The 26,733-nt window shown below is 39.4% G+C and overlaps 1 protein-coding gene across 2 annotated transcripts in view; it reads right to left on the bottom strand.

Moving 5' to 3' along the window:
* The window catches only part of ANO10 (anoctamin 10), a 122,048-nt gene extending 105,492 nt beyond the window's left edge, over positions 1-16,556 (bottom strand). The window contains exons 1-10 of one of the 2 annotated variants that reach the window (XM_054517176.1): positions 16,479-16,513; positions 15,250-15,372; positions 13,149-13,319; positions 11,937-12,119; positions 10,391-10,525; positions 8,747-8,866; positions 6,267-6,836; positions 3,857-3,912; positions 2,363-2,437; positions 1,223-1,405 (exon numbers count right to left, since the gene is read on the bottom strand). In XM_054517176.1, coding sequence (XP_054373151.1) covers positions 1,223-1,405; positions 2,363-2,437; positions 3,857-3,912; positions 6,267-6,836; positions 8,747-8,866; positions 10,391-10,525; positions 11,937-12,119; positions 13,149-13,305 — 1,479 coding nt within the window. In that variant the 5' untranslated portion in view covers positions 13,306-13,319; positions 15,250-15,372; positions 16,479-16,513. Of the gene's footprint in view, positions 1-1,222; positions 1,406-2,362; positions 2,438-3,856; positions 3,913-6,266; positions 6,837-8,746; positions 8,867-10,390; positions 10,526-11,936; positions 12,120-13,148; positions 13,320-15,249; positions 15,373-16,478 lie in introns of both variants that reach the window. The other variant, XM_036378987.1, reaches the window with a different exon arrangement.
* Positions 16,557-26,733: the final 10,177 nt, after the last annotated feature.

Here is a 26,733-nt window from a genome sequence, read left to right as displayed (position 1 = left end):
AACAGGTGCAGATTCATTTGATCCAACTCTGCACAAGAAGCACTGGGCAATGTCACTCAGAGACACCACATTGGCTTTGTCACTGGCTCAGTGACAGCTGAGAATCAGGAGTCAGCTCAGGTCTAAGAGCAGAGCTTACTTGGTCAGGCTTGATGCTGACACATAACTCTGGGAGCTGTGCTGGCCGATGTGCAGGTGCAGTGCTGGACTGTGCTGATTTACCAGCTCAGACACTAAGACAGGGACTTCTGCTGGGTTCTGCACTGCAAGACAGGCTGTCTAACTCTATCTCCCTCCAATCTTCACACAGGAGCACATTTGTACAGTTTTTTAAATTGTGAAGGTGATAGTTCTTTCTCCTTTTCCCACATCACGACACTTCAAGCAGGAAGAATCTGATATGGTGTTACTACCAAATTTTCAAACTGCTAACATCTACCTTTTACACGAAAAGTACACTATCTACATGTACTTCTTATTCTGTAAAAGCAAAAATCATACAGTACTAAAACTCTTGTGACTGTGCTTGCAGCATCTGATCAAGTTGTTAGCCAGTCTGTGAGGCCTTAACATACCCGTTGACGTCCACTGCGTAAATTCCTTTAGAATTTTAAGTAATGAATTGCATAGAATCTGCTAAATACAATTAAAAATTATACTGGGTAGGAGGTGGTCAAGAACAGAACCAAGAAGACAGGGAATATCAAAGCTGTGGTTTCAAGAGGCTAGAGCATCCAACAGGAATTTTGTTTTGAAAAGCTGGTTTCTTCTGTCTTCTGTTTCTGGCCCCATTCAGACCTAAGCCCTCTCTCGTAGGCCCTACTTTAACTGCCCATTTAAACTAATACCACTGCAAAATCAAACCAAAACAGAAATAAGTTCCCTCTTCCCTGTGCCAGCCTACTCATCCTGGTAGTCTTTGGGTTACCCTTGGGGATAAGGGCGTATTACAAATACTTCTTTCCAGTGGCATGGGGTTAGGTAGCTCCAGACAGAGCTATTCATTCCTTCCCCTTCATTCTGGTGTTACTAGGATCCTGCACTGTATCCACTTCCTGATCCAGGATAACACACAGCTGCATAAACAGCTACCAGCAAAGCTGATGAAGCTGGAAATAAGCTGCCACGCCAAAAAGCCAAAAATATTCTTGTTTGCCTTGGCTCATGCCTCTGTGAACTGCAGCCCAGAAAAGTTTTAACTCTTTTAAGTACTACAACATACCAAATAGGTTCCCATTTCTTTTTCCATGTTGACCTGTTCAGCTAATGACAGGTCCATATCAGTCTTTGTGGAGCACATGCGTTTCCTCATCCTCCTGTTGTATCTCTTCTGGAGCCAGTAAGGAAGCAAGGATTCTGCAAATTGGTTGAGGATCTGTGAAGTTATCAGCAAAGTGGCCAAGCTCTTAAGTTAGAAAAAAAGAAATTAAAATTAATATAATTGTGATGAAACTATGATCATTTGCAATTCTGTGAGCTCAAGTAACACTCTACGTTACTGTACTATGAAAAAAAAACCAGCCTAACAAACCTAGGAATAGCATACAAAAAGTGTAGATGATCTAGCTCCCATCCTTTGTTTTGTGCTGAGAAGGACTAATTAGGAGTTAGCAGTCTAAATATTTTGTGTATCTGGTTGTATCTTGAAAACAGTACACCAAGTACAATGAAGGGCAATGCATATTTAATATATGCTAATGACACACAGAACTAAAGACAGACTTTTTTTTTCTATGCTTCTCATTTCTTGATTTTACCTGAAAGTAGAGAAAATGTCACAAATATTATGTCTGGTATAGGTATGTAAAGTGTTTTGCTAGAGATCACTTCAGAGTAACAGAGCTCTTGAGCTGAAGTTCTTGTTGTACTGCTCATTATGTTCAGAGCAAAAATATTTTCCTTATACCAAATTTTCATGCATTGGAGTGTGAAAGTTGATTTAAAATACTGACTACAAATCATTTTTGCTTTTATTTCTTCTCAGATCCTCACTGTAGTCGAACTTAATCACAACCCTATCCTCAAGAGTCTCTCATTAAGAACACTACAGAGAAGAACATCTTCTAACATAAAAGGAAATAGAGAGGAAATGAAAATTTCCCAGTCTCATCTGTGTGAGAGAATAATCAAATTTATTTGAAAACAGTTCCTCAAAAAAAAGAGAGAAAGAATTACTCTACTCTGCTATGATTCTGTAATAATGTTAGGGGAACTGAAACATGGAAGCTGGATTTCTAAGAAAATATAGGTGAAATATATTAATTGCCAAGCTTATGTTTTAGAATAAATATTGAAGTCTGTTTTAATCAATCCTTTATCTTCCTAGATTCACCAACATTCTTAAGATGTTTTTGGAACTCACCTGCCTCAAAAGCTTCATATCAAACATCACAAAGGCAATGTAGAATAGAGATGCAAAACAATTTAAGAAGTTGAACTGCAAATAAAAATATTTGGGTTTAGTACTTGAGCAAAAGTTCAGATGCAGAATATCATCTAACTTAACAGCTACCCTGACTAAATGTCTTCCATGAACATGTAAACTGCCCATCAAAATTTTCTTTACCCTTAGCTCAGAAGAAACACATTTTCAATATTCTTACTCAGCTTTTCCACTTAACAAGCTTAATGCTCTCCTAACACAAAGTGAACAAAGAGAGCTACAACTGAATTACAAAATGTGACATTAAAAACACATCACCTTCTACTTAAATTTAATTTTTTGGCAATTTCTCTAGATAACATTAGAAAAAGGATATATTGATCTTTATTTAGAGCAGTGACTTATTTTAAAAGAGATACTTTGTCAAAATATACGTGTTGGCTGATACGTCTCTCAATACCTAAAAACAGTCCTTTATATATGTTAGCTGCAGTTTATGTTTAATCACTTCAAAATATTTTATGGCCAAGAGAAATACTCCCTACTTCTAAAATGAGACATAATTACAGTATTTAATCAAACTCCGAAGTTTCCTACATGCTGTAAGTGATGCAGCTCCTGTTTTGGAGCTTTTGGCCAATACAGATAATATTGGGAGTACAGAGAGCCATTCACAGAGTGAGAATGAAAACTGAGGGAAACTTACACTTGATAGTTCATAATTTTTAAATAATTTTGTATAAATAACCTACGGAGAAAAAGTTTTATGAGAAAGGCTACAGGAGGAGACAAAGTTTAAGTGATAGCTACAAGAGTTTTAGATCAAGAGGTTACCTACCAGTAACAGATGGGTAACACCAAGATTTAACACAAAGAAAGCCCCAAAACAAAACAAACAAACCTCAAACAAACACACACACACACATACAAAAGCATGGTGAAGGAAATAAAGAAGGAGCTCTAAGGAAATTGAGAAAATAAAAAAGGAAGAAACTTAAATGATCTTTTCAAAAAGGAAACAAGAATATTAGACAAATGAAATAGATCTGGTTCTGCTATGAGCTACACAGGAGTAGACTGACAGGTATTTTCAGGTTTCTCTGACAGGTTGTCTGAACGTTAATACAGGAGGAAGTTTATACATGAACTTTTCAAAATATGGTTTACCATAAAATTGAGCAAAAAATAGCTCTCAGTTGAAGACAGGACCACACCAATTAAGAGAAACTTATATATACAGCATCCAATGAATGAACAATTCAATACAAATCAAAAGCCAACTCTCTACTATAAGAGAGGCGTCTAAAATAGTCTACCAGTTACTGCAACCATAACAGAAATCTTGTTTACTCTGATATTTGTGCTACTATTTGGCCTTGAGCAAAACGGCAGGTCACTGTGGTAATGCTAGAAAGCACTAATAAAACACAGCACAAGCTGTCTTTTAAAAAGCTGTTTATATGACATACTTACCACTAAAACCTTCAGAATTAAGTGATTCTGATATGAAGATTCCAGCCTGTGATTTTCTAAAATACCAACAAAATTATTAATTAGTAAAGAGCAGAAGCTCCTACCATTTAAACATTGCTATCCAAACAGTGAACAGACACTGTTTGTTCACACGAAAATTACTTATCTAATAGTTGTCCAACACTTCATGGTAGAAAGAATTTATACTGTACCAATACCTCACTTCATCTATGAAGCTAAACTGAGCCACAGTATTATCCACCCATATTTTTGACTACAACTCCAGTATTTTTTCAGCCACAAAAGTTCCTTCTTTTATCTATTGCTTACCCTGAAGAGCTATTTTATAAAAGAAAAACATCCATCGCTCTTAAGGCTTAACAAAATGTGTCTAGTTATTGATTGCTCTTTTAACTGAAAACTAATGGGAATAATGAAAAGTAAAAATAACAAATTTGATTCAAAACCAGTAAATGCTCACAGAAATATTCCCATCTTTCTCCAAGGAATTTAGATAAGACCCTACATTCTAAAGCAAGACTAGAGTATGTGAAGTTCAACAGATGCATTACTCATTCTAAATTGAGATTTTCAGTTCACTGAAGATAAACTGTCAGAACCTGATGTTTCAGGAAGGTTGATTTACTAGAGGGGACAAAAGGGAAGTGGATTGGAGATTTTCAATTTCTTTCTGCTATTTTGTTAGGTTGTACCTTTAAAGCCCTGGGTGAGCAGTAAGTGGGAAGGCAGCACACTAGCAAGTGTTGTGTCAACAAGGCTGAAAGGAGACACCATCACCTACGGACCTTGCTCAGGACAAACCAGCAGAGCTCTGCTCTGACAGGAGCATCAAGTTAGGCCTGACATGTGAAAATGCACTCAAGTGACTGCAATTTTTACTTTTAGCTTCCACTACACAATTAGCTTTCATAAATGGGTGCAACAGGGGTGCTTAAAATACCCCAGATTGTTTCCCATGCTTTGTCACTTTAGCTGTTGGAAGTCAGATACTATCTGAAAATATGCCAGGTGGGAGAGAAGATAGGAGAGCCAGATGAGCTTTTCAGCCTATTCAGAGCATGGCAGCAGAAACATATTGGATAGCACAGAAAAGGCACAAGCTGTCAGTGTAGCAGGTTACATAAATACTGCCTCTGCTGAACAAGAAACATCAGCTTAAACCCAAAAAAAGTCTGGATTAAAAAATCCCTTGAGTCGCCTGTTAAAGACATTTTAGTTTATCAGATCAGTATAACTGGGTATTTCACAGAAATGCCTTTTTTTTGCAGTACAGTAAAAACAATGAAACAAAACAGCCAACTCAGCCCTAGATATGAATTTTTAAATCACTATTTAAATAAAAACCTTGAACAGTCACAAACAAAGAAATTGCTTGCTTTTACTATCACAGATGTCAGGTTGAATTTGCTGAGCAAATCATTTTGGCAAGCATAACCAACCCCCACGTCAACACCTGTTTTTATTCTGTCTTCTGCATCAACCTCCCCTTTGCTTTATTTTTCTTCTGTTAATTTTCTGAGTTTCCATCTTTAGTAATCTGGATTCTGTCCTGCAAATCAATGCCATATGGAGCTACATGAAGCAGTTAATTCTCCATTAGCTTAACCTATTAACTTTGTCTGAAAGTGACTTCACATGTCTGTAGAAGTGCTAAAATTCAAAATAAACACCAGCATTTCACTGTCCTTATGTTAGGCTGCAAAACATAAGGCCCAATCTGTTAAATAAATCACACACACAGGGGGGGAAAAAAGGTAATCTCTTATAACATTCCTCCTCTTCTGAGAATGCCCAGAGAAAGACATTTTGATTGGGATGTGGAATCCCAGTCTTTATTATGTATGTAGCATACATAAACACCCTCATGTGACATTCAGATTGGGCTTAGATTAGGTTCCATTATCTCAGTGCCTCTGCCCTCTACACTGATGTACAGTAGACTGAAGCACAGTAACCAAACCCAGGCCGTAGGGGCAACTTGCCAGGACAATCCTTCCTGCCATCCATGCACCTCTGAGCTCTTATCCTCATGCTCTACCCCCATCCCTTTTGCCATCACAATGGCTGAGACAGCCAAAGAGCTAAATCAGGGAGGGGAAACACCTGCACCAAAGGCAGAGAGAGGCTGAGGAGCAAGGCAGGATCCCCCCTTCTGATGGAATGTCAGACTCAGACCAAATTAAACCAAATATGAAACTGCAATCACACAACACTCAAAATATAAGAAGTTAAACTGGCCACCTCTTTTACCCTACAGCAAGAACCAACTTTGGGAAATCTCTTTAGCATTCTGTTGAACAAGAGCTCACAGTAATGGATTCTACAAAGAAACAAATTCTAAGTACATGGGACTCTAATTTGAAAGAAAAAGAGTGAACAACTTTCTTACCCCAGGATGTTAAGAATTCAGCAGCATACCGATAGATTAGGTTCATAATTTCAATGACAACGGCATAGATGATACTGGGCACATACAGCATCAAGCTGCTGAAGTTAGACTCATTCTCTTTGTGATAATCCAGAGCCCACTGCTCCAAGTCAAAGTAAATCATCATCACGTACAGTGAGAAGTAGAGGCAAAGGCACACAAATGGCAAGGACACCAGGTAAATCCGTAATTGTCTCTTAATACTTGAGTACATTGGCTCCTCCCTCCCAGTGACAGGATTGATCCCCAGCACGCCGTGGAAGCCTGGTCTTGGCTCCTCAAACTGTCGTTTCATCAGCAGCGTGCCCCAGCGGTACGTCAGGATGGCGCACATCCGCTTCCACACCTCCAGAATCACAGTGGACCACAGCAGATTGAACGTGGCAAACATCACGTATTTGTCGTAGTCTTCCCACGCAAACACGTAATAGGGAATCCCAATGACAGCCATTGGAATCAAAGCAAATGTGAAGTATTCTAAGAAGCCAAAGTAGAGAGCAATGGTTTCGCCAAAGTAGCAGCGTATGTCATCTGCAGAAAGAAATGAATCAGCTAAGACTACACCTAACAGAGATGTCAGTGCAATATCAAACTTGACCTCACATGAACTTACAATTTTTCACTGGCCAGAATTTTTTTCTAAATAACACAACACATATCATTGCTTTTTTTTTTCTTCCTTCACCCTTATTACAAAAAGTCAGATGGTTATCTGAATTATTTTTTTAATGTTACATATATACCTACATAAATATACCATTCAGATGGCAAGGTAGTCAAACAGATATCCAGAGAAAGGGGGAAAAAAAAAAAGTAAAACCCCAACCAAAGAGAAAACACTATCACTCTTGCACACAAAATTGATCAATGAATGGCATGGAAGATATCTGATGTAATAAAAGCCACTTTAACAGCAAATGACACACAGCTTCTGAAAATTCCCACTGGCATATGTACTCCTGGGAAACAAATTTGTTTCAGCTTGCTCAGAGACAAAAAGGGCTAGTTGTGCTTTGACAACTCTCAAGGAGCTAAAGGAAGAGATGGACAGGTGTATCAAAATCTTAGAGTACTCAGGTTGAGATAATCTCTTCAGCAGACAACTGATACATGAAATACGTACTTGCTGTACTCACTAAGTTTGTCTACTCAGGTGCTACAGAGACTTAAAAAGTGCACTAATAAAGGGTACTTTTCATGACAGATGTATTACCTCCAAGAAAACATTTCACTTATCTTACTAATAAAATATATAGGGTTATTATTCATATAATCTAGAAATTATTAGATACAGAAATGCCTACCAAACAGTTTAGAATGCTGAAATCTCTTGTCTTTGCCTGCTTGGATGACCAGACTGCTTGTATGCCACTGTTTCGTATTTACCAGCTTAAAGAAACAGCCATAGAAGCATGACATCTGAATTGACACTGTAAATACACTACCACAGTGCATTACCTCTGTAATACACTTCGACAAAATACCTTACATACAATACCAGAATATTCTTATGGCTTACAAAACACTACAGCAGAAGTTCACAATTGCCAACCAGATAAAGTCTCTGAAAGCAAGAAGGAAAGGTAAACAGAAGCACTCTAACATCCCTGTCAATCAAAAATTCATTAACAAATACATTCAAGTGTAGGTCATTAGCGCCATTTCACACTCCAACATGAAAGATATCCCTAAATTAGTACATATTTAACAGGGTCCTGGGATTTGCTTCAAAATTTTGTATGGATTCAATGTCAGTCCAAAGAAAAAACAAACTCTCACATAAACAAAAGACCAGCACACAATAAGGCTCCTAACACAATACTCTAGAGGTAGGAATTATCGAGCCAGATCTTTAACTTCCTGCAGCTCAGGAAAGAACCTCAAACAACTGCAAGACCCAGAGATTTATAATTAGGCAAGTCCCAAATGCTTATTCTCTTATTTTTAAATAAAGTTTACAGGTTTAGAGTTTAGAACTTAACTTTCCACATTTCCTGACTAAAAATTATATTCATTTTAAGATTATTCAGTGTCTAAAATATACTCAAGTGATGCTGACATGCAACAACATACAGTCTTCATTCAGACACTGAATTTAGAACAAACAGTTGTAAATACACTTTTGACACACCTACAACACAAAAAAGCTTTGGGAGTTCCAGACATGTGGGAGCTTGGCAAGAGTAAGTTTGAAAGAACAGTCTTGGCTTGGACCATTCCTGTTTTACTGATGGGTAGGGAGAATTTGTGATGTGCAGAATGCTGTTACATGGAAATTCACAGACTACTGACTCTGAAACCACCAAATTTGCAAGTCTAGAATCATTTCAGCAGGTCACAGAGGAAACACTAAGAGGAAAAACTTGTCCAAATGGTAAAAGAGCAGTGGTGTGATTTCACTACTCCACTGCATGACCACAATGCAAAGGCTGTTCACATACCTAAAGGTTGATAACCAATTTTCACTCGGCCATACCAGCTGTGAGAAAGCTTTTTCAACTCTTCTCTATCATGCAGAGGGAAAATTTGAACAAGAATACCACTGGTCAATAATCTTCTCACTAGAAGAGGAAAGAAAAAATAGATACCAGGCACTCCTTCACAGGACACTGAAGTTGACATAAGTAAACAGGTTATGTTGTGTATTTACCAAGCCTAAAGTCCCTTCAAAATAGATCCAGGACTCAAATCCTAAAAAAATTGTCTCATGTTAATTAAAAAATTGAGAGCAGTTATACCTATTCCTGCAAATACTGTGCTGTCCACTGGAAGACAAAGAGCAGCCTTTTTACATATAACAACAACTCCACAGCTTTGCAATATAGCCAGATGCAGATTCAATAGCAAAAAGTGCAGCAGGTTAGGACTGAAATTACCACATGTAGCTTTGCAGAGATGGCCACAAAGCCATCATTGTACTAATTATGGGAAAGATATAAAAAACATTTGAATTACCAGTTTACACTAATTCATAAATTGCATCACATCTTCATTTCAAACAAACTACATATTCCACAATTTGTGTTTAGCTTTATTATGGAAAGCAATACTACATGTGTGTATAAACAACAAACTGCTCTGAAGTTACAGTCATAGAAAAAATAAAATATATTAAAAAACAGGGAGGCACTGAAGTGTGACAGTATTTTACTATTTCCCATCATCATCTGCTTCACACAACTAGAAAAATACCTTGGCTATATAAAAAATTACCAATGTAAACTCATCTGACATCTACATTTATTTACGTTTTTTGAACACACATCTCCTTCTCCAATGATCAACACTAAAGAATAAAGATACTGTTAATAAAAGGACATACAATTATTAAGATCCATTCTCCTAAGAATCTGTAGCATCTCTGCTAACAAACTACTTTGAGCTACCATAAAAACAGCACCAGCTCTCATTGCTTCTTTCTCCCATGAAAAGGAAAAGCTCTTGAAGCAAAGAGGAAGATCAGGGAAATCAAATAAATTAAATAAAACTTCCTTCCTGTTATGAAACTTGCAACTCTGGAGCACTGGTACCCATTCCAGTATTTTTATACAAAGAGAACTCAAATATACAATCATGTCACTTAAATAATAAATACTTTTGGTACCAATTAAAAATAGTGGATAACACCAACATGTGCAGAAGCTACCCAGCTAAAGAGAACATAAGCCAGAGCCTCAGCCTCACAGAACAACTCAGGGTGGATGCCCTCTGGAAGTAATCCGGTCCACCTTCCTGCTCAAGAGAGGTGTGGCTTAAATCAGGCTGCTCAGGGCCTTGTCTAGTGAGGATTTAGAAGCTTCCCAGGACAGTTACCAACAATCTCTTTAAATCCCTGATCAAATGTTTGCTTATCCTGTTGAAATAAATAATTTCTTGATACCTATTCAGAATTTCTCTTGTTGTATTGTGCATCCTTTGCCTTTTGCCCTATTACTGAAGCAGTGAAAAAACAAATTTGGTTAAAATAGTGGGACTTGAACATCTGAAGGATTTCTCTTCATTTCAGGAATTTTTTTTTTTTTTTCACCATGGACACTATCCTACATCAACTCGGTGAGTTAGAGGCAACAAACTACATTACTTACCAATTGATTTTCCTGGGTACAGTTTTGCCTGAGGATATCCAGGGATCATTTTTTCATCTTTGGCTCTCAAATTTTCAAGTTCATGTTTGATGATGTACTGACATTCTGCCATTGTAAGGAAATCGTGATTGTCATCTAAATAAAAAGGAAGGTTGTATGAAATGGTGCAGCACATGGATACAACCCTGGCAGCAAACAACTACAAAAAATTACCAGAATCAAGAAAAAAATATTACAGCAATAAACCTATGTCAACCCCATCCATTTATCATCATGGAAAAAAGAGTTAGATTTCCTTGACATAAAACAATTTTTTTCCTGTTAAGAATAATAAACTATAGGGATTGCCCTAAATACACGAAGTAAAAAGCTAATATATCAACAAAACTCTAATACAAAGAATAACAGTATATTATAGTTTAACTGCAACCAGAAATGCTACCAAGACAACACAGACTGCAGGGTTTCTTTTTTAGGTGACAATTTCTCTGACTGCACCTGGACAAAACAAAAATTACACTTGTGTTTTGAAAAAGAAAAAATACCAGGAGATACAGCCAAAAATATGTTTACAGCAGTTGGAAATCCAGCTAATCCTAGAGATTCTGTTAGCAGTGGAATTTGTGACAGATTTGCATTAATAATGTAAAGGCATGAAAGAAACAGAAGTGGCACTTTTGCAACTGACAACTCTTTTGAAGGTTTCCTAATTTCAGGAAAGCAAGGTCACAAAACTGAAGGCACTGCAACAGTTATTGCACAGCAGTGGTATTGAGCAAAACTGCCACTGAACAACAAAACTTAAAAATTGTTTCAGACAGACCCAAGAACCTTTATATTGAAAAATGTGGTGAAAGGCATCACTCAAACAGGCACATTAAAAGTATTAGCAATACTACGCTGGGACTCCAATATTTACCTGCAGAGCAAAAAATGAGTTCTGCCACTGTAAGGGCATTAAATACCTTACAAGCAGCACATTTAAAAGGAAATGTTCCCGCGTTGGCATCCCCACAAAATAAAACAGTAAAAAGAAATGATTCCACTAATCATGCCCAAATCCCACTGAATGCATCTGTGTTAATTATTGTTTGTTTGTTTGTTGTGTACATGTAACAGAGAAAAATGTTTCTATTTTCTCCAGCTTATTTTAAGATCATAAGCCTCAAAACTGGCTCACAGAAATTAAATTGTCACATTAATTCATAACATGGATTGATAATCATAAAATTGTGTTTATCAACTCCTTTTCTTGTCTTATTTTCCAAGAAAATCTTTCATACAAGTAAGAGACTATTTGGAGCATAGAAAAGCATGAAGGAAAAGACAAGCAAAAAATTAAAGCCATGTGAAAGAAACCAAAATTCATTATATGACTTGAATTTCCATAGTTAAAAACAAGTATTTTTTTCATGGCTTGGTCTTCTACTTGCTGTTCACAGTTGCCATTCCAAGGAACACAAAGACTGTAAAAGATTTAGCAGCATAATTGCTTATAATCTTTAGTCACCACTTTGCAATGACAAAGATTCCTACCATTGCTTACCTGCATAATGTTTGAAAGTTTTTCTACTGCTGTAGGTAAAAGTTCTCATTGAGTTATCACTGCATTCCTTCACCAAACCTACAGCTTCAGCTCCCAGCAACAGCCTTAAGTGGGAAGCTCCAACTAGATAAATATTTTCAACTCCATTTTCCGTAACCAGTGGTTTCATCAGTAGTTGTGCACCTTTAAAGTAAACAGGGGTAAAATAAGCAAGAAAATACATTAAAATTATGTCTAAAAGCCCTAGCATTTTAGCATCCAATGTACTGGCCCTAGCTAACAGGACTGCTGAAAATGTCTATTTTTAAGGGCACAAAGAGTTAAGGTTTCAACAGTACTTGACATAGGTTCTTCAGAATCTTGCAGGGTCACCCCCTGATTTAGCCTGTTTCTGTTGAAGCACTCCCAACAATGAACTGGAAGAATGAGGACTGTTTGGATCTATTCTCCTAAGGTTCACACCATAAAAGCAAGAAGTGCTTCTGCAAACACTTCAATTGGTTTTAAGGAGACTAGATTTTTGAAGCAGAAACATCCCTAACTTCCCTAAAAGAGGCCTGAAAGCAAGTTCGTAGTCACAAATCCATCAGCCACAGAAATATTACTGACCATAAGCTATAAGCTACAACAGCCACAAATAATGACTTTTTTAGAAAAAGTTTTTAAAAAGTCCAAGGAATTACAAATAAATTAGACTAACTTCAATTGCCAAAAGCATACCAAAATGAGTAATGAAATATTGCCTTTTTAGGACCCTTCATGCTAACAAAAAATATAAATAAAAACCAACATGAAGTTATCAAGATTAAATTGCTTTCTGCCAACTTAATTTTGTTCTACAACATGGTACGAAGGCTTATGGACAGGATGTGAAGCATCTTCATTTAGCCAAGGCTTACTATGTTTCTGCAAGCAACAGGAGAAACATGTCTAGACAACTGCTATAAAAACTGAAATCAAAACTACATCGAAACATAGGTTATCAGGGCTTCAGTGCAAAAAACTGAAGAATTCTTGAGCTCAACTGGCATTTGACCTTAAGCTAATGTTTTCATTAATAACAGGGTTAAGTGGGTTCAAAAAACGCAAAACAAGATTGGCAAGCAATCATTATAGCACAAATTCCCTGAAAACTAATTTTCTGTATGCCTTCATATTATGGTGACAGCCAATTTGATTTCAAAGTGCTACAGAATATCACACTGTACTCACCTCCATTTGCCTTTTTGTCCACAATTCGTTTAGTGAACCATTCTATGGTTTCTTCTTTGGTGCCTTTTGCAAGTTCAATCACTACCAGGGGCTTGAAGTTAGACTCAGCAGTATCCAAGAAAGACCAGCTTTCCATCTCTTTCATTTTTCCCGCCATCTCCTGAGAGCTTGCTAAGTACAAAACCAAAATAAAATGCAAGTGCTAAAAAATAGCTGGTACAAATCTAAAACCAGCAAAACTTTACTGAAGTGAGTTACACACAAGTCTGCACTTATCAAAGGCATAGGTGTGCACCAGGTTGAGTAACCTCTGCAGTTGTCAAGATATTACTGATCTCCCATGGCATTTAAGTCCTACTCTCTATGTAGGAAAACTGCTGTTGCTATGTATAGCAAAGCGGTACTGAGAGGAAAGCAAATAAACAAATTAAAACTAATCAATAAGGTGAAACTATCCTTAAAAACAACAGCCTGCTACTTCTGACAGTATATTTGTCAGCAAATGAAAACATTAACAGAAACTTAGTCAAACAGATATTTAAAAATCAATAAGCTTCTTGTGGTAAGAGTATGCAAACACATTATAAGGAAGAACCTTCTCAGCTAATCTTGTGAAGCTTCAATCATACCGAGGAAATTTATTACCACCTTGGGTAGGTGAGTAAGACACCTATCATACTGACAGGCAGATAGCACTCAAATTTAAGGCTCAAAGCACTTAAATGACTTTTTGGAACCAACATACCAAGTGTTCTGTGACAAAGTCCAGCTGTAAAGCACTGACAGCACAACTTTATGTGTAAATACTCCAAATGATCTAAGCAGGCCTTTATAAACTCACAGACCCATTGAGGCTGGAAAAGGCCTTCAAGCCTGAGTCCAACCATTAATGCAGAAGTTCCAAGTCCACCACTAAACAATGTCCGTAAGAGCCACACCTACAGAGCTTTTAAATACCTTCAGGGATGGTGACAACCATTTCCCTGGACAGCCTGTTTCAGGGCCTGGCAACCCTTACCATGATGAAATTTTTCACAGAATTTTAATGGCCCAGCTTGAAGTCATTTCGTCTTGTTTTATCACTTGTTACTTGGCAGACCTCCACCTTGCAACAATCTCTTTTCAAGTAGCTATAGAGAGTGATGAGGTATCCTCTGAGCCTTCTTTTCTTCAGGCTGAACAACCCCAGCGCTTCTCTTTAGTCTTGTTAACAAATTTTGTATGAATTATTCTACAGAGATCTACAGAGATCGTATCATGCTTCATAAAGCAACTTAGAGATGCTGATATAAAACAAATCTGTGACCTAACCTACTCCGTTAAAAAATAGTTTAAAAACCCAAAGAAAAAAATCTACAACAGATTTAATTTACTAAATTTAAAAGTGAGGGGAAGGTTTGGTGATTATCGTTTGGGGGTTTGGGTTATTTTTTTTTATATTAACTTTACTGAAGAAGGGAATTTACCCACTGCCTTTAAGCAGCTTCCCCGCTCCTGTTAAAATACTTAATTTCTAAGGAAGTTGCTTTAAGGATGCAGTTCAGCTTTTATGACCATTATACTTCTGTGATTCAAGGACAAATCAAACTCCAGTATAAATTATAAATTATCCTACAAAATACAGTGATACTGTAAACATATGCATAACATAATTAAAAAAGTATATTCAACTTGTCAATTTCAACTTAGGAAAAAAAAGCTTTCAAGGCAAATTTCAATGGGGCTTTTGGTTAGTTTCACTTGCCTTTTCACAGGCACACAATTTTGCAACACACAGATTTACAGCTCTGAACCCAAGTACTCATATCTTTAAAAAAAATGCACTGGATTAATAAAGTATTTTTTCAAAATTCAGATGTGTGTCTGTATAAACAGAATGAACCAGACAGAGAAAAACATAATCAGGGGTGAGGCACTGTAACTGAGCTTGTCAGTGACTAACTACACTGTCTTGACAACTCACTGCACCTTCATGCACCACTATGCATAATCAAGGGTTTGCAATGGTTTGCTAAAATTATGCCTGACACATTGCGTATATCGCCATTTCTAAAGAATTCAAAGAATGAAAAGCACTAGATAAGTATTAAATATTACCTACTGGTTAAGAATATTGCTTTGCAGAACAGTTATCTCTTGAAAACAGCCTTTTTAATAAACAGTGTGCTACTCAGTGAACTTGGCTCCGATCATTTATTCAGAATCGCCATCCTTGGCATGGTGACTGTTAAAGAATCACAGAATGGTTTGGTTTGGAGGTACTTTAAGGATCACCTACTTCCAATTCCCCTGCCATGGGAAGGAACACCTTCCACTAGACCAGGTTGCTCAGAGCCACATTCAACCTGGCCTTGAACAATGCCAGGGATGGGGCATCCACAGCTTCTCTGGGCAATCTGCTGCAGTGCCTCACCACCCTCACAGTAGAGGACTTCTTCCTAATATCTAACCCAAATCTACTCTCTTTCAGTTTGTTATTTCCAGGCTTATTACTACTGAAAACTACAACAGAGTTGATGTACTCTTCCATGCATGATTTCTAAATTTATTTTCCTAACAGGTTGTCCAACGCCCGGCACAGACTCTATGGGAGGTAATATGGGATATAATTTGGCCTGTTCTTTCATCCTACACACAGTGCAACCAGTGACAGACCCAGAAGCACAGAGAACAACCCGAGAGGGCCCTGGAAGCCCCAAGCTCCCGCTCTCACGGAGTGGCTGGGTGGCGGTCACGATTAATTAGGCTGGAAAAGACCCCTGGGACCATCGACTCCAACCCACGACCGAGGACCACCCTGTCAGCTCAGGGCAGAGGGAGCTGCAGCCCTTTTCCAGGGCGTGTGGGTGCAGAGCGGGTCAGAGCCAGGCTCACCGCCCGGCCTCCACCCGCTCGGCGGCCCCGGAGCCGCCGCGTCCGGGCCGTGCCCGCTCTAAGGCGGCCGAACACGGCTCCGTCCCACTGCCAGGCTGCGCCTCGCTCTCCTTTTTTAGGAACGCAAATACCGGGGAGGAGAGCAGCCCGGCCGGCCCCGCCACCAGCACGGCCGGTGATTCACTGCCTGCCCCCGGCCCGGCCTCGCTCGCCGGCGGCCGCCGCCCCGCGCCGCTCCCCCGCCGCCGCCGCCCGCAGCCCACCGCGGCCGCGAGCACCACCCGAGCGCTGCCGGGGCGGCGGGGGAAGCGCCGGGGGTGTCACGGCCGCCCAGGCTCGGCACTGGCTCCGCGCCGCGGCGGGGTGGGCGGGAAGGGCGGAGGCTCCTCCCCTGGCGGCGGCGCAGGCAGCGAGAGCCCCTTGCCGCGGGGCGCCGGCCGCCCACTCCCCACTCACCGCCGGTGCCGGCTCCACATCCGCAGGGCAGGGCGGGGCTGAGGCGGGCGGCGGCCGCAGGCACAGGGCGCTGCCGGCACGGGCTCCGGGCCGGCCCAGCGTGACACCGCCCGCCGCTGCCGCCGGCCACGCCCCGCGCCGTGGCCCTTCCCGGCCCGGCCCAGCCCGTCCCGGCCGCCTCTTCTGCGGCCTTTCAAAATGTTCTAATATCAGCGTTTTAAAAATGCTCCAGTATCAATGTTTAAGCAACGCTCGTATGCACCCGCGAGCTCCCACTTCATCCTCCTGTTTATTTCCACCTTTTGCTGCCTGTGCTGCCTCCTGTGCCAGAATTACAGGATCAATTAGGTTCGAAAAGGCTTCTAAGATCATCGAGTCCAACCTATGACTGAACAGCACTGTGGCACGTCCAATCTTCCCTTAAACGCTGTCAGTCTTGGCTTAAACCAGACCCTGGCACTGAGTGCCATGTCCAGTCTTGCCTTAAACACCTCAGGGACGGTGACCCCACCACCCCCTTGGACAGTCTATTCCAATATTTATTCGTCCTTTCTGTCCAACATAAACTTCCCCTGGTGCAGCTTGAGACTCTGCTCCTCTTGTCCTGCACTGGTTTCCTGGGAAAAGAAACCAACCCTCAATTGGCTACACCCTCCTTTCAAGTGGTTGTGGAGAGCGATACAGTCACCCCTCGAGCCTCTTCTTGTCCAGGCTAAACAATCCCAGCTCCCTCAGCCACTCCTCACAGGACTCATGTTCCAGACCCTTCACCAACTCCATTGCCCTTTTCTGCACACACTCCAGCACCTCAGTGTCCTTCCTGAATTGAGGGGTCCAGAACTGGACACAACACTCGAGGTGTAGCTTCACCTGTGTTAAATACAGTGGGACAATCAGTTCCCCACTCCTGCTGGCCACACTATTCCTGACAGATGTCAGGATGCCATTGGCCTTCCTCACCACCTGGGCACACTGCTGGCTCATGCCCTTCTCTGGACGGGGCCCAAACCTCCTCCTGGAGCTTGAGTTATAAACATCCCGCACTTCAGCAGGATGTTTTCCAAACATTGTTTTGTACAGGAAAATAGATCATTTTTGTATTTTGATACCAAGACTTATGTAGAGAATATAGTTCCAAGCATCTATTTGTAGCTAGGAAGGGAGAAGTGTGACTGTAAAGCAGTGGTGGCAAGCAAAGGATGTGGCCAGCAAACATGCTCCCCTGCAGGGCTTGGAGAAGACTTTTCAGCATATTTTTAAATAAATAGAGATATTTGTATGTAAATTTTGTGATGAAATTTTGATTTGTGTTTGGTAGCAAGTGTAAAATACTAGCTTTTGGTGATGCATTTTTCTAGTATTCATAGCCAATGACGCAGTGAGGGTCTAGGGCACCATGGAAAATGGGGAAATGCGAATACTTGAAATTTAGGAACTAGAGACTGCAGTGGAGAGTAGAAGACAGACACCATCTGTATCAGATACTTTGGGCAGAATGTTAGACTCCTTAAACTGTGGTTCAGTCTTCTCCAGCTTCCAGTGGCCTCACCATATAGTTGTTCATCTCTGATTTATTCATCTCTGAGCATCAACTACTGTGAAAACTCTCACTTCCTGAAGAAGTAGTATGGCAGTAACAGAAAGGTGGGTTTAACAAAAAGGGGGCTTTAGACCTTATTGTTGTGTTTTGCATGTTGGATGTCCCCAGTTATGATGCATCTCACAAATATCCACAATGTCTTCATGGGCCTTGGACCTCTGGCCTCCTTGGCCTGTCATCTTCAGTCTTCTAGTAGTTTACAAACAATGCTTTTAAAACTGTCTCTGACACCTCCTACATTTATGAGTTTTCAGTGGGGACTTGACATTATCCAGTTACTTTGGCCCATGCAAATTGTCATTCAAAATCAATCTCTTTTCTGCTATCAAATTAATTTTTCTATTGGACAAGGTCATCTTATGGCAATATTGCTTGATGAGACTGTCAAATTTCCTCAATGTCATGTATCCACTAGGTGTCACATTCTTGCTATGCAATGAATTCTTTACAGTCACATTCTCAGTTTCTCTCTAGAAAGTTCACATTTTGCTAGCCATGCATAACAGTTAGCACATAATGCTGTATTCACAGAAGAAAAATAGGATTCATAAGTGGAAACAGTCTCACCATGATGGCAAAAAGTAAATTACGTTGTGCCAATCACAGTGTTGTGGAGGCTAGGAATTTGCTCTTAAGAGGATTAGCTAATTTAAAGATGAATCAGGTATGCCCATCCTAAATTGCAAACTGCACTAGCACTATAGCTAAATATAAATCCCAAGCTTGTATCTGTTAGTGACTGTAGTCTAGCCTTGTGATTCTGCTAGCTGATTATAGCATTTTCATGGTCTGTCTCTGTCAGACACCATGCAGACTGCAGACATTGTAGAATGGATGAGCTGTGGTAAGGCAGGAAGAAAAAGGGGGAAAAAAGACAGACAAAAAAAGACTCCATGAAAATTTCAAGAGCAGAGGATTTATTTTTATTCTGTGGTTAACTCTCTTCTCCCTGGACTAATGACTACCACAGTACTTTACTAAATAAAGAACCCATTGATTTACTGTGAAGTGAAACTGGCTTTTACACCTGGTTGAAACTTCGACCATATTTTGGGTATAGTTTAATGGCTAGCTGAGCCCATCCAGCATCTCACTGCCACTAAAAGGGTGATGAGATCTCACTCCCACTCCACCATTATCAAATCCTTCTCCCTGTACCCACATTGTCAGACCTATGGCTCTGCCCCACACTTAAGCCAACACTGGCATTCACCAGATCCATCTCTGAGTCCATTCAATTTACCAGCTCCATAGAAAACCACCCACTTTTGGTTTGTTTTGCTTTGCTCTCTTTCTGTGATTTAAATAAACTCAGATAAAGGTTAAAGAGCTGGTACAAAGAAAACACCTTTCCATAAAGCAATCCTCATTACTTCAAATGCATGTAGATGTATGTACAGCATGACAACCATACTTCACATAGTCCCATAATGAGATTAATATTGACTCTTAATTGAAGTCATATATAATAGCAATCATTTTCATAAGATTTATCTTTATGGTTTTGAGCCATACTGGAACACTGTGTTATCATAAAAGTAAGGAGCAACTAACAGCAAAATATCCTTTCAATTCACAGGCTAATGACATATTAGTTTGAGTGCAAAATGGATTATGAGATTCCTAAAGTTTAAGGTTAACATTAAATTACCTTGTTATGTTATTAATAACAATTGCGTTAAAATTTTAGTAATTAAATTTCAATTAATGTGTTTGTCAGAGTAAGATACAGTGACATTTTACCAATTTTCAATGACATTTTGTCAGATTATACAGGATCTTGCCAAAAGTGTAATAAACATTATTAAATTGCATTCCTGCAAATGGAGGGTAAGTAATTTTTTGAGTCACACTTGGCACAATTTTTACATTCTGATAGGAATTTTAATATAAGTGTGTTCAGGCAGCACAAGCACTGTTTGTGTCAAACTATGAAAGCTTTGATTCATAAACACTGAGCAACAAAGCTGATTGTAATCTGTAAGGTACAAGGAAGACACATCTCTTCCATTTCACATTGTGTCCATCTGATTAGAAACATTTAGTTTTTACTTAGGTATCTATTTCCAAATAAGATCATCACGGAACAAAAAGCCCTGTCCAACAAAATGGAAACAACATAAAAAGAGAAGGATCAGCCTGCCTAAGCCAGGAAGAAGTGAGAGAAACCATTCTCAAATTATTACCAAGGAGGAGCAAGTAAAAGATAAAACATGCATAAGATGTTATTCATCATTTATATGTGAAGAAAAATAAATTTAAAGTTAGGCAAACAGCATCCTAGCCTGTATCAGAAATACTGTGACTAGCAGGAGTAGGACAGTGGTCTCTCCCTGGACTTTGCACTGGTCAGGCTGCACCTCAAGTCCTCTGTCCAGTTCTAAGCCCCTCACTCCAAGGAAGACACTGAGATGCTGGAGCAAGTCCAGAGAATGGCAAGGAAGCTGGTGCAAGGAAGAGACCACAAGTGCTATGAGGAACAGCAGAGGGATCAGGGATTGTTTAGCCTGGAGAAAAGAAGACTCAGAGGAGACCTTATCATTCTCTGCAACCACCTGAAAGGAGTGTGCACCAAGGGGGAGGTTGGCCTTTTCTCCCAGGCAACCAGTAGGACAAAAGGAAATGGTCTCAAGTTGCACCAGGGAAGGTTTAGATTGGATATCAGGAAAAATTTATTTGCTGTCAAGGCTTGGAACAGGCTGCCCAGGGAAGTGGTTGAGTCACCATTCCCCGAGGTATTTAAAAGCTGTATAGATGTGGCACTTAGGGACATGGCTTAGTGATGGACTTTGCATTGCTGGGTTAACAGTTGGACTCAATGATCTTAGAGGCCCCGTTCCAACCTAAATGATTCTATCTTTATTGCCTCAGTACTAGAGTAGCCTGCACAGCTGGACAATATGAGGGAGATCCAGCAGTCAAGTGATCTTTATGCTTTGGGAAAGTGAATAAAGTCAGTAATTTTACTGTACATGAAGAAGTGTTTCAAAATTTCATCACAGAACTTTGAAAACAATGCATGCTTTCTGATTTTCTTTTGAGATGCATGTGTCAGTGTTTAGGATGCCTCAAACAACTAGAATCTTGGCTTACAGAGCCTCCCTGAATTAGTGAAAATAATATATGAATTCATGTAAAAACTTCACAATTAACCACTGGGGTCCAGTTAACATAATTGTGATAGTGTCAGGAGCAAAAAGGCTGAATTTTGCTGCATTTAGACAAATGGAGCCATGAGGTAACTGAGGTTACAGTGCTTCTGATTAATCTATATGGCCTTCTGTTTCTACTAGCTATCCCTTAATTCCTAAAACAATGTAGTTTACTAGACTTCACCATCCACCTGCTGTGGAATAGCATCCTATATCCTATGATCACTGGTCTACTCAGAAGTAATTCATCACTGGAATTTTCAATACATTCAGTTGGACTGCCTCCATTACTGAATAGAGATACAACACCTGACTGGCATACAACACCTTTTTTTTTCTCTCATCTGGAGACTTCATCAATTGTAAAGGATGCATTTAGCATGTCCTGCAAAAACAGGGGCAAAAAAAAAAAAAAAAAAAAGCTGTGCATTTTGTATGTTTCAATTTGAAGATGATTTTCTTTCTTCACATATTTTATATTATAGACAACGGTGTCTATCATTCTACCTGGGCAGGACATGCTTGGTTTATCTGTTAGTGCATGGCTAGAAACAGTCAATTGGTTAATTACTATGATTTACTGGATAGCATAATTTAACACATTCTAACTAAATGTGCAGTCTGGATTCCTTGATAGCCATGATGCCATGCCTGGGGCTGTGCCTCAAAGAGGCAGTCCCTGACTATACTGTGTGATGCAGCCTTGCAGCCTTTTGTGGTTTTCAAATACCTGTTTTAATAATATTTCTGCCTGGATTTAGGAACTGAATGAAGATTATTCTAAAAAGCTGAAAGAGCTTGAACAAGGTTTGGGCATGTCAAGTTCAGGGATTTGTTATTCAGCAAAAGTCCTTCCAGCCACTACCTTCAGAGTCACACTCACTGAAGATAACAACATGATAAATCCCCTTCCAGTCCTATGCTGAGGGCTCTGGATTATGAATGGGAATTGCTGTAGGAGGGCTGAAGAAGTTAATGATTCCAGTTGTCTTTCACCTCTTGTGCCTGAATTCAGCTGTTGGACAACCACAGCATGAGGCTCTAAGGCAAACCAAAATCAGAGAGAAGGAACACCATCAGCCATTCCAAATGACATCAGATATGTACATGGTGGTTTTTATCGTGCTTTGTGAACTATTTAATGTGTTCTTACAGACAAATTCACAAGGTTATCTGTATTGTTTGTAAATGCCACACCTCTATATAATCCATTTTACTCTAATTTTTAAGTAACTTGAAGCATAACTTGGGAACTGGTCTTTTATGGAGCTCTTGATTAGGAAAAGATGAGTTTTGTAGGTTTTCTAGCTGGTTCTTCACAGTGTCATAAACTGATTTCTCTGGGGAAATACATTCACTTATATAGTTAGGCAAGGGCTGTAGCACTGGCAGACTGCTGGCAAAGCAATTGTAGATTTGACAGCTGTCCAACAGTTTTGAATCTAAAGACAGTGAGATCTGTTTTCCTTTCTTGAAATGTACATGTTGCACTGTAAGATACATTTCCCAGCCTGCATATAATTTCTTTGTTTAACTGATATCCCCTAGTATGAATTGTACACCTGTTTATTCTCACTATTGCTTGGAAAATAATTAAACTGTAAAACTACAAAACTACAGATATCCTACTGCTATTAATTGCTATTTCTAAGGGCCCAAACTTGTCATTATTACTGATGTCAGTCTAGTTTTACATACTATATCTACATACTCAGATTCCTATCTTCACCTTCATTTTCAGGTGACCCCAATTACATGCATACAGGTTTTTAATCACCAAAGACTTTAAAACAGAAATTAAAATTGCAGGCCTTGAATAAATCAATCTTAATTTTTTGGTCAAAATAAAAAATAAATGTGATATAAATGTGATCACTGGACTTCATGAAATTATGGCCCTTGCCCCCTTAGAAACCAACAACACCAAGAAAAGAATATTGAACTAATGAATATAGCACCATTTGAAATGTTCAGTGAAACATTTTAGCAATCACTGAAGTAAGACTAGCTATTAAAGAAAAATGGGATGAGTCAAAAGAGAAAGCCTTTTGCTGTGATCTCTTCTACAGCATACTGACAAGAAAAGTACTGACAGAACTAGGAGGTGAGCATATGCTATTGTTAACTGACTGCATGTGCTGATCTAGTTCAGCGTGTACTTTTGGTATCCAGCTAGTTCCTTGAATGCAAAGTCAGGTACAGTTTTTCAACATCTGCGTTCACGTGGGTCCCAGTGCTGTCATCAAATGTTCAGAGCACAGGGTAATAAAGATTTATGATATCTTCTGGCAGTTTGAGGGAACACAAGGCACTCAAAGTGAATCTGAAAAAATGTTTAACCTGACTTGTCTGCTATAGTCATACATTCAAAAACACCAGACACAAAATATTTCTAATGTTAAATATATTTTAAAAAATTCCAACTTAATAGAGACTAGTATATTATCTTTCTTAGCATTAAGTATTTCACTTAAAATCTAGTACTATGAGTCTGTACAGAAAAACCTTGGTTTTATCAAGGTCTTTGAATTTCTCTTTTATTTCTGTAGTCTATAATTCTATAATCTGATTTGAAGCACACTCAGATATAGCAAACCTAATTTTAGGAAGAATTTATTTTAGTAAAAATCATCTCCAATCAGCAATTAGAAATGCAATGTAGTAGAAAACAGAAATTCTATTTCTGTTCTCAGTTCCTTCTGAAGCAGATGTTAAGTGTTTGCCAAGAGGGAATGGCAGAAGAGTGTAGTATTTGCCCTGTTTTAAGTTGCAGAAGGGAGTGCTCCCTTGTGCAGGGTACTACAGTGAAATAATCTAAGCAAAACATTAAATTAAAGAATTCTCCATTCATAATGTCAAATGTCAAGTACAAGTCAAAAAAAGATTACCAATTAATGTTGCCCTTAAAAATCTTTTGCCTGGGGGATCTGAAGTCACGTACTAAAAACAGAGAATGGAATGCAAGTTTCCTTTTTCAGGAAAAATAATGTTTTACTTGGCATGACGTTATATAACCAGGAGTCTGTGTTCACTTCAGATTTAATGAGGGTGTCAGGTGTCTGGGTACAGACAATCTCAGCCACTCTAGCCTAGGTGTGAGTGGGTGTATTTAAAGCTCTATGTGAGTCACAGCAAGTCTCACTAGTACTGCATGTCAGGCCCTAGAACTCATGGGAACTCATATAAAGCTTTATATGTTACTGCATTACTGGAGTGCATGGAGGCTCTACACAAAGTCAGCAGATGAAGGCTTCTGTCTTCTGTGCAGGGCCAGGCATTGCAGGTGCACGCCCTGGCCATCCTGAGCTGTGTGGCAAGAACACACTGCCCTGGAGACTCATAAGGCAGGCACACACAATGTGTGGAGCAGCAGTGCAGGCAGAGATGGAGCTTTCTTGGAGACAGCCACAGCTTCTCCCCGGGTGCCTGGGACTGGTGGCTCTGAGAGAAGCTGCAGTGCTACACTCACAGCACCAGTTCCCTGCACTGCCACAGTGAAGGCCTGTGTGGAGGTGTGGGAGATTCATCCATTTCTTTATGAAATCCACACCTGCAGCAGCATGATTCTTTCTCACTTAACTCTGAGAGAACCTGACTGCTCTTCCAGACACTCTGGAAATGTGGGGAAATCCTGAGTGACTGTCAGCACCCATTTATGTTGTCACTCTGAAGCTGACATCTTGCTAACAGAAGTAAGAGTAAGAAGCAGGGCTGGTTCTGTCCCCCAGCTGAACCAGATTGTCTGAACTGAAATTCCACCTCCAGACTAAGTGAGGTGGTTTCAGGTGTCCACAAGCAGTCACCATGGCAGTGTGAGTGCACAAGTAACATGTGCAATCCCTCAGGCACTTATAAAGGACTGGTGGTAAGGGTTGAAAAGCTGCCCTTAGTGGTATTTAACAATATGTTCAGAGGGACGGTTTGCCACATGTCAGATAGGCAGGACCTGCAGAATTGAGGATCTCTGTATGTCTGGAAATATGGATCTGTGCAACAACTGGTAGGACAGGCTGTTCTGGGCCAGTTCCAGCTTAATATGGTTGTGTACTTGGAAATGGATGAGAATTTGTGCAGCTGCAGAGTTTTACCAATTCAGGGAAGTTGGAAACTCACACTAACCTAGGTTTGAAGCATCTAAAACCTCTGATCTAAAACATTCTGGGCATTTAATGTTCTTAGAAGCAGGGTGATTGGTAGATGGGAGAATTAGTATGGGCACTGACAATATTAATGGTATCAGTAATAGTATCCCACACTGAAGGTCATGGTCTACTTAGCAGCACTGACCAAGCATGCTGAATACTAGAGATATCAGCATCATCTATCCAGAAGAAAGACATCTTGAATATACTGGGATTTTGCATATCCTTTGATTAGGCACCTATTAATAAGCAATACTGAGTTACCAGATACACTGGATTTTTTTCCTTGATCCTTAGAAAAGTAATGAAATATACATCCCACTCTGACTTTTTAAAGGAGGACCTTAAATTCAAGGTGAAAGATGTTTTGACTTCAATGGACAGTATTTGTGCCCATTTAGTTAAATGGTCTTTCAGGAGATCTCAATATACTCATGGGACTTTGTTGTACGACCAAAGTAATGTTGTATGATAAATATGATGAAAAACAATATGCTTAAGTTTCCCAAAAATGTTAACACTGATTTTAAAAGTACAGAACTCTTACAGTAAGATGTAATATTATTTGCACAATATAATTTAAGTTATTTTTATGGACATTTTGCAGCTTATTTTATACATTGCTATCTTTTTTGATTATGTTACATAGATCTGCAATTATTGTTTTATTTTTTTTAATTTGTTTGTCATGGAATGATTACATTTAATTACTGTTTTATTCACTGTGACATCATTCATTTTCTGAGGGATACAGTGGGTAATAAAGGTACTTCACCAATTTGGGGTTTTTTAATTTCAAAAGCCATAAACATTTATTTGTTATTTTAAATGTCCATGTTTGGTATAGGACAAATTCAACATCATTTGAACCTATTTGAATAAGGAGGAAAATTGTAAAAAAAATTATAGTTCTTTTAAAGACCAGAAGAAACAATACCTTAGCCTTTAACTGACCTTTACTAAAGCTTCTTCCATACTAGATACCAAAATCAAATAAAAATTGAATCCAGGTAATGTATCCTACTGTACTCTGTACAGTGTGGAGTCTGTTCTTACATAACTCACACATGCATGATTTTTTAATGTGATTTATTTGTCTTGACTCCACTAAGTTCAGCCCATGTAGTATGAATGTTTATATTTTCAGGGCTGCACATCAGTGCTCTGACACATCTAGGTGAGGAATTGGTTCCCCAGATAGGTTCCTCCACACTGCTGTTACCTGAAGGAGTGTCAGCTGAGGCTCCCCGGGCGACCTTTCAGCTGCCACTCACAGAGATTATCTGCATGATCTAATGCCACTTGACACACCCTTGGGTATCAAAGAGATCTGCAGAGGGCTGGCAGAGACACCACAGGAC

The sequence above is a fragment of the Molothrus ater genome, chromosome 1 (genome assembly GCF_012460135.2).
Source record: "Molothrus ater isolate BHLD 08-10-18 breed brown headed cowbird chromosome 1, BPBGC_Mater_1.1, whole genome shotgun sequence".
Classification (NCBI taxonomy): domain Eukaryota; kingdom Metazoa; phylum Chordata; class Aves; order Passeriformes; family Icteridae; genus Molothrus; species Molothrus ater.
The sequence above is the reverse complement of the archived record's forward strand: the minus strand, read 5'-3'. Positions and strand labels throughout refer to the sequence as shown.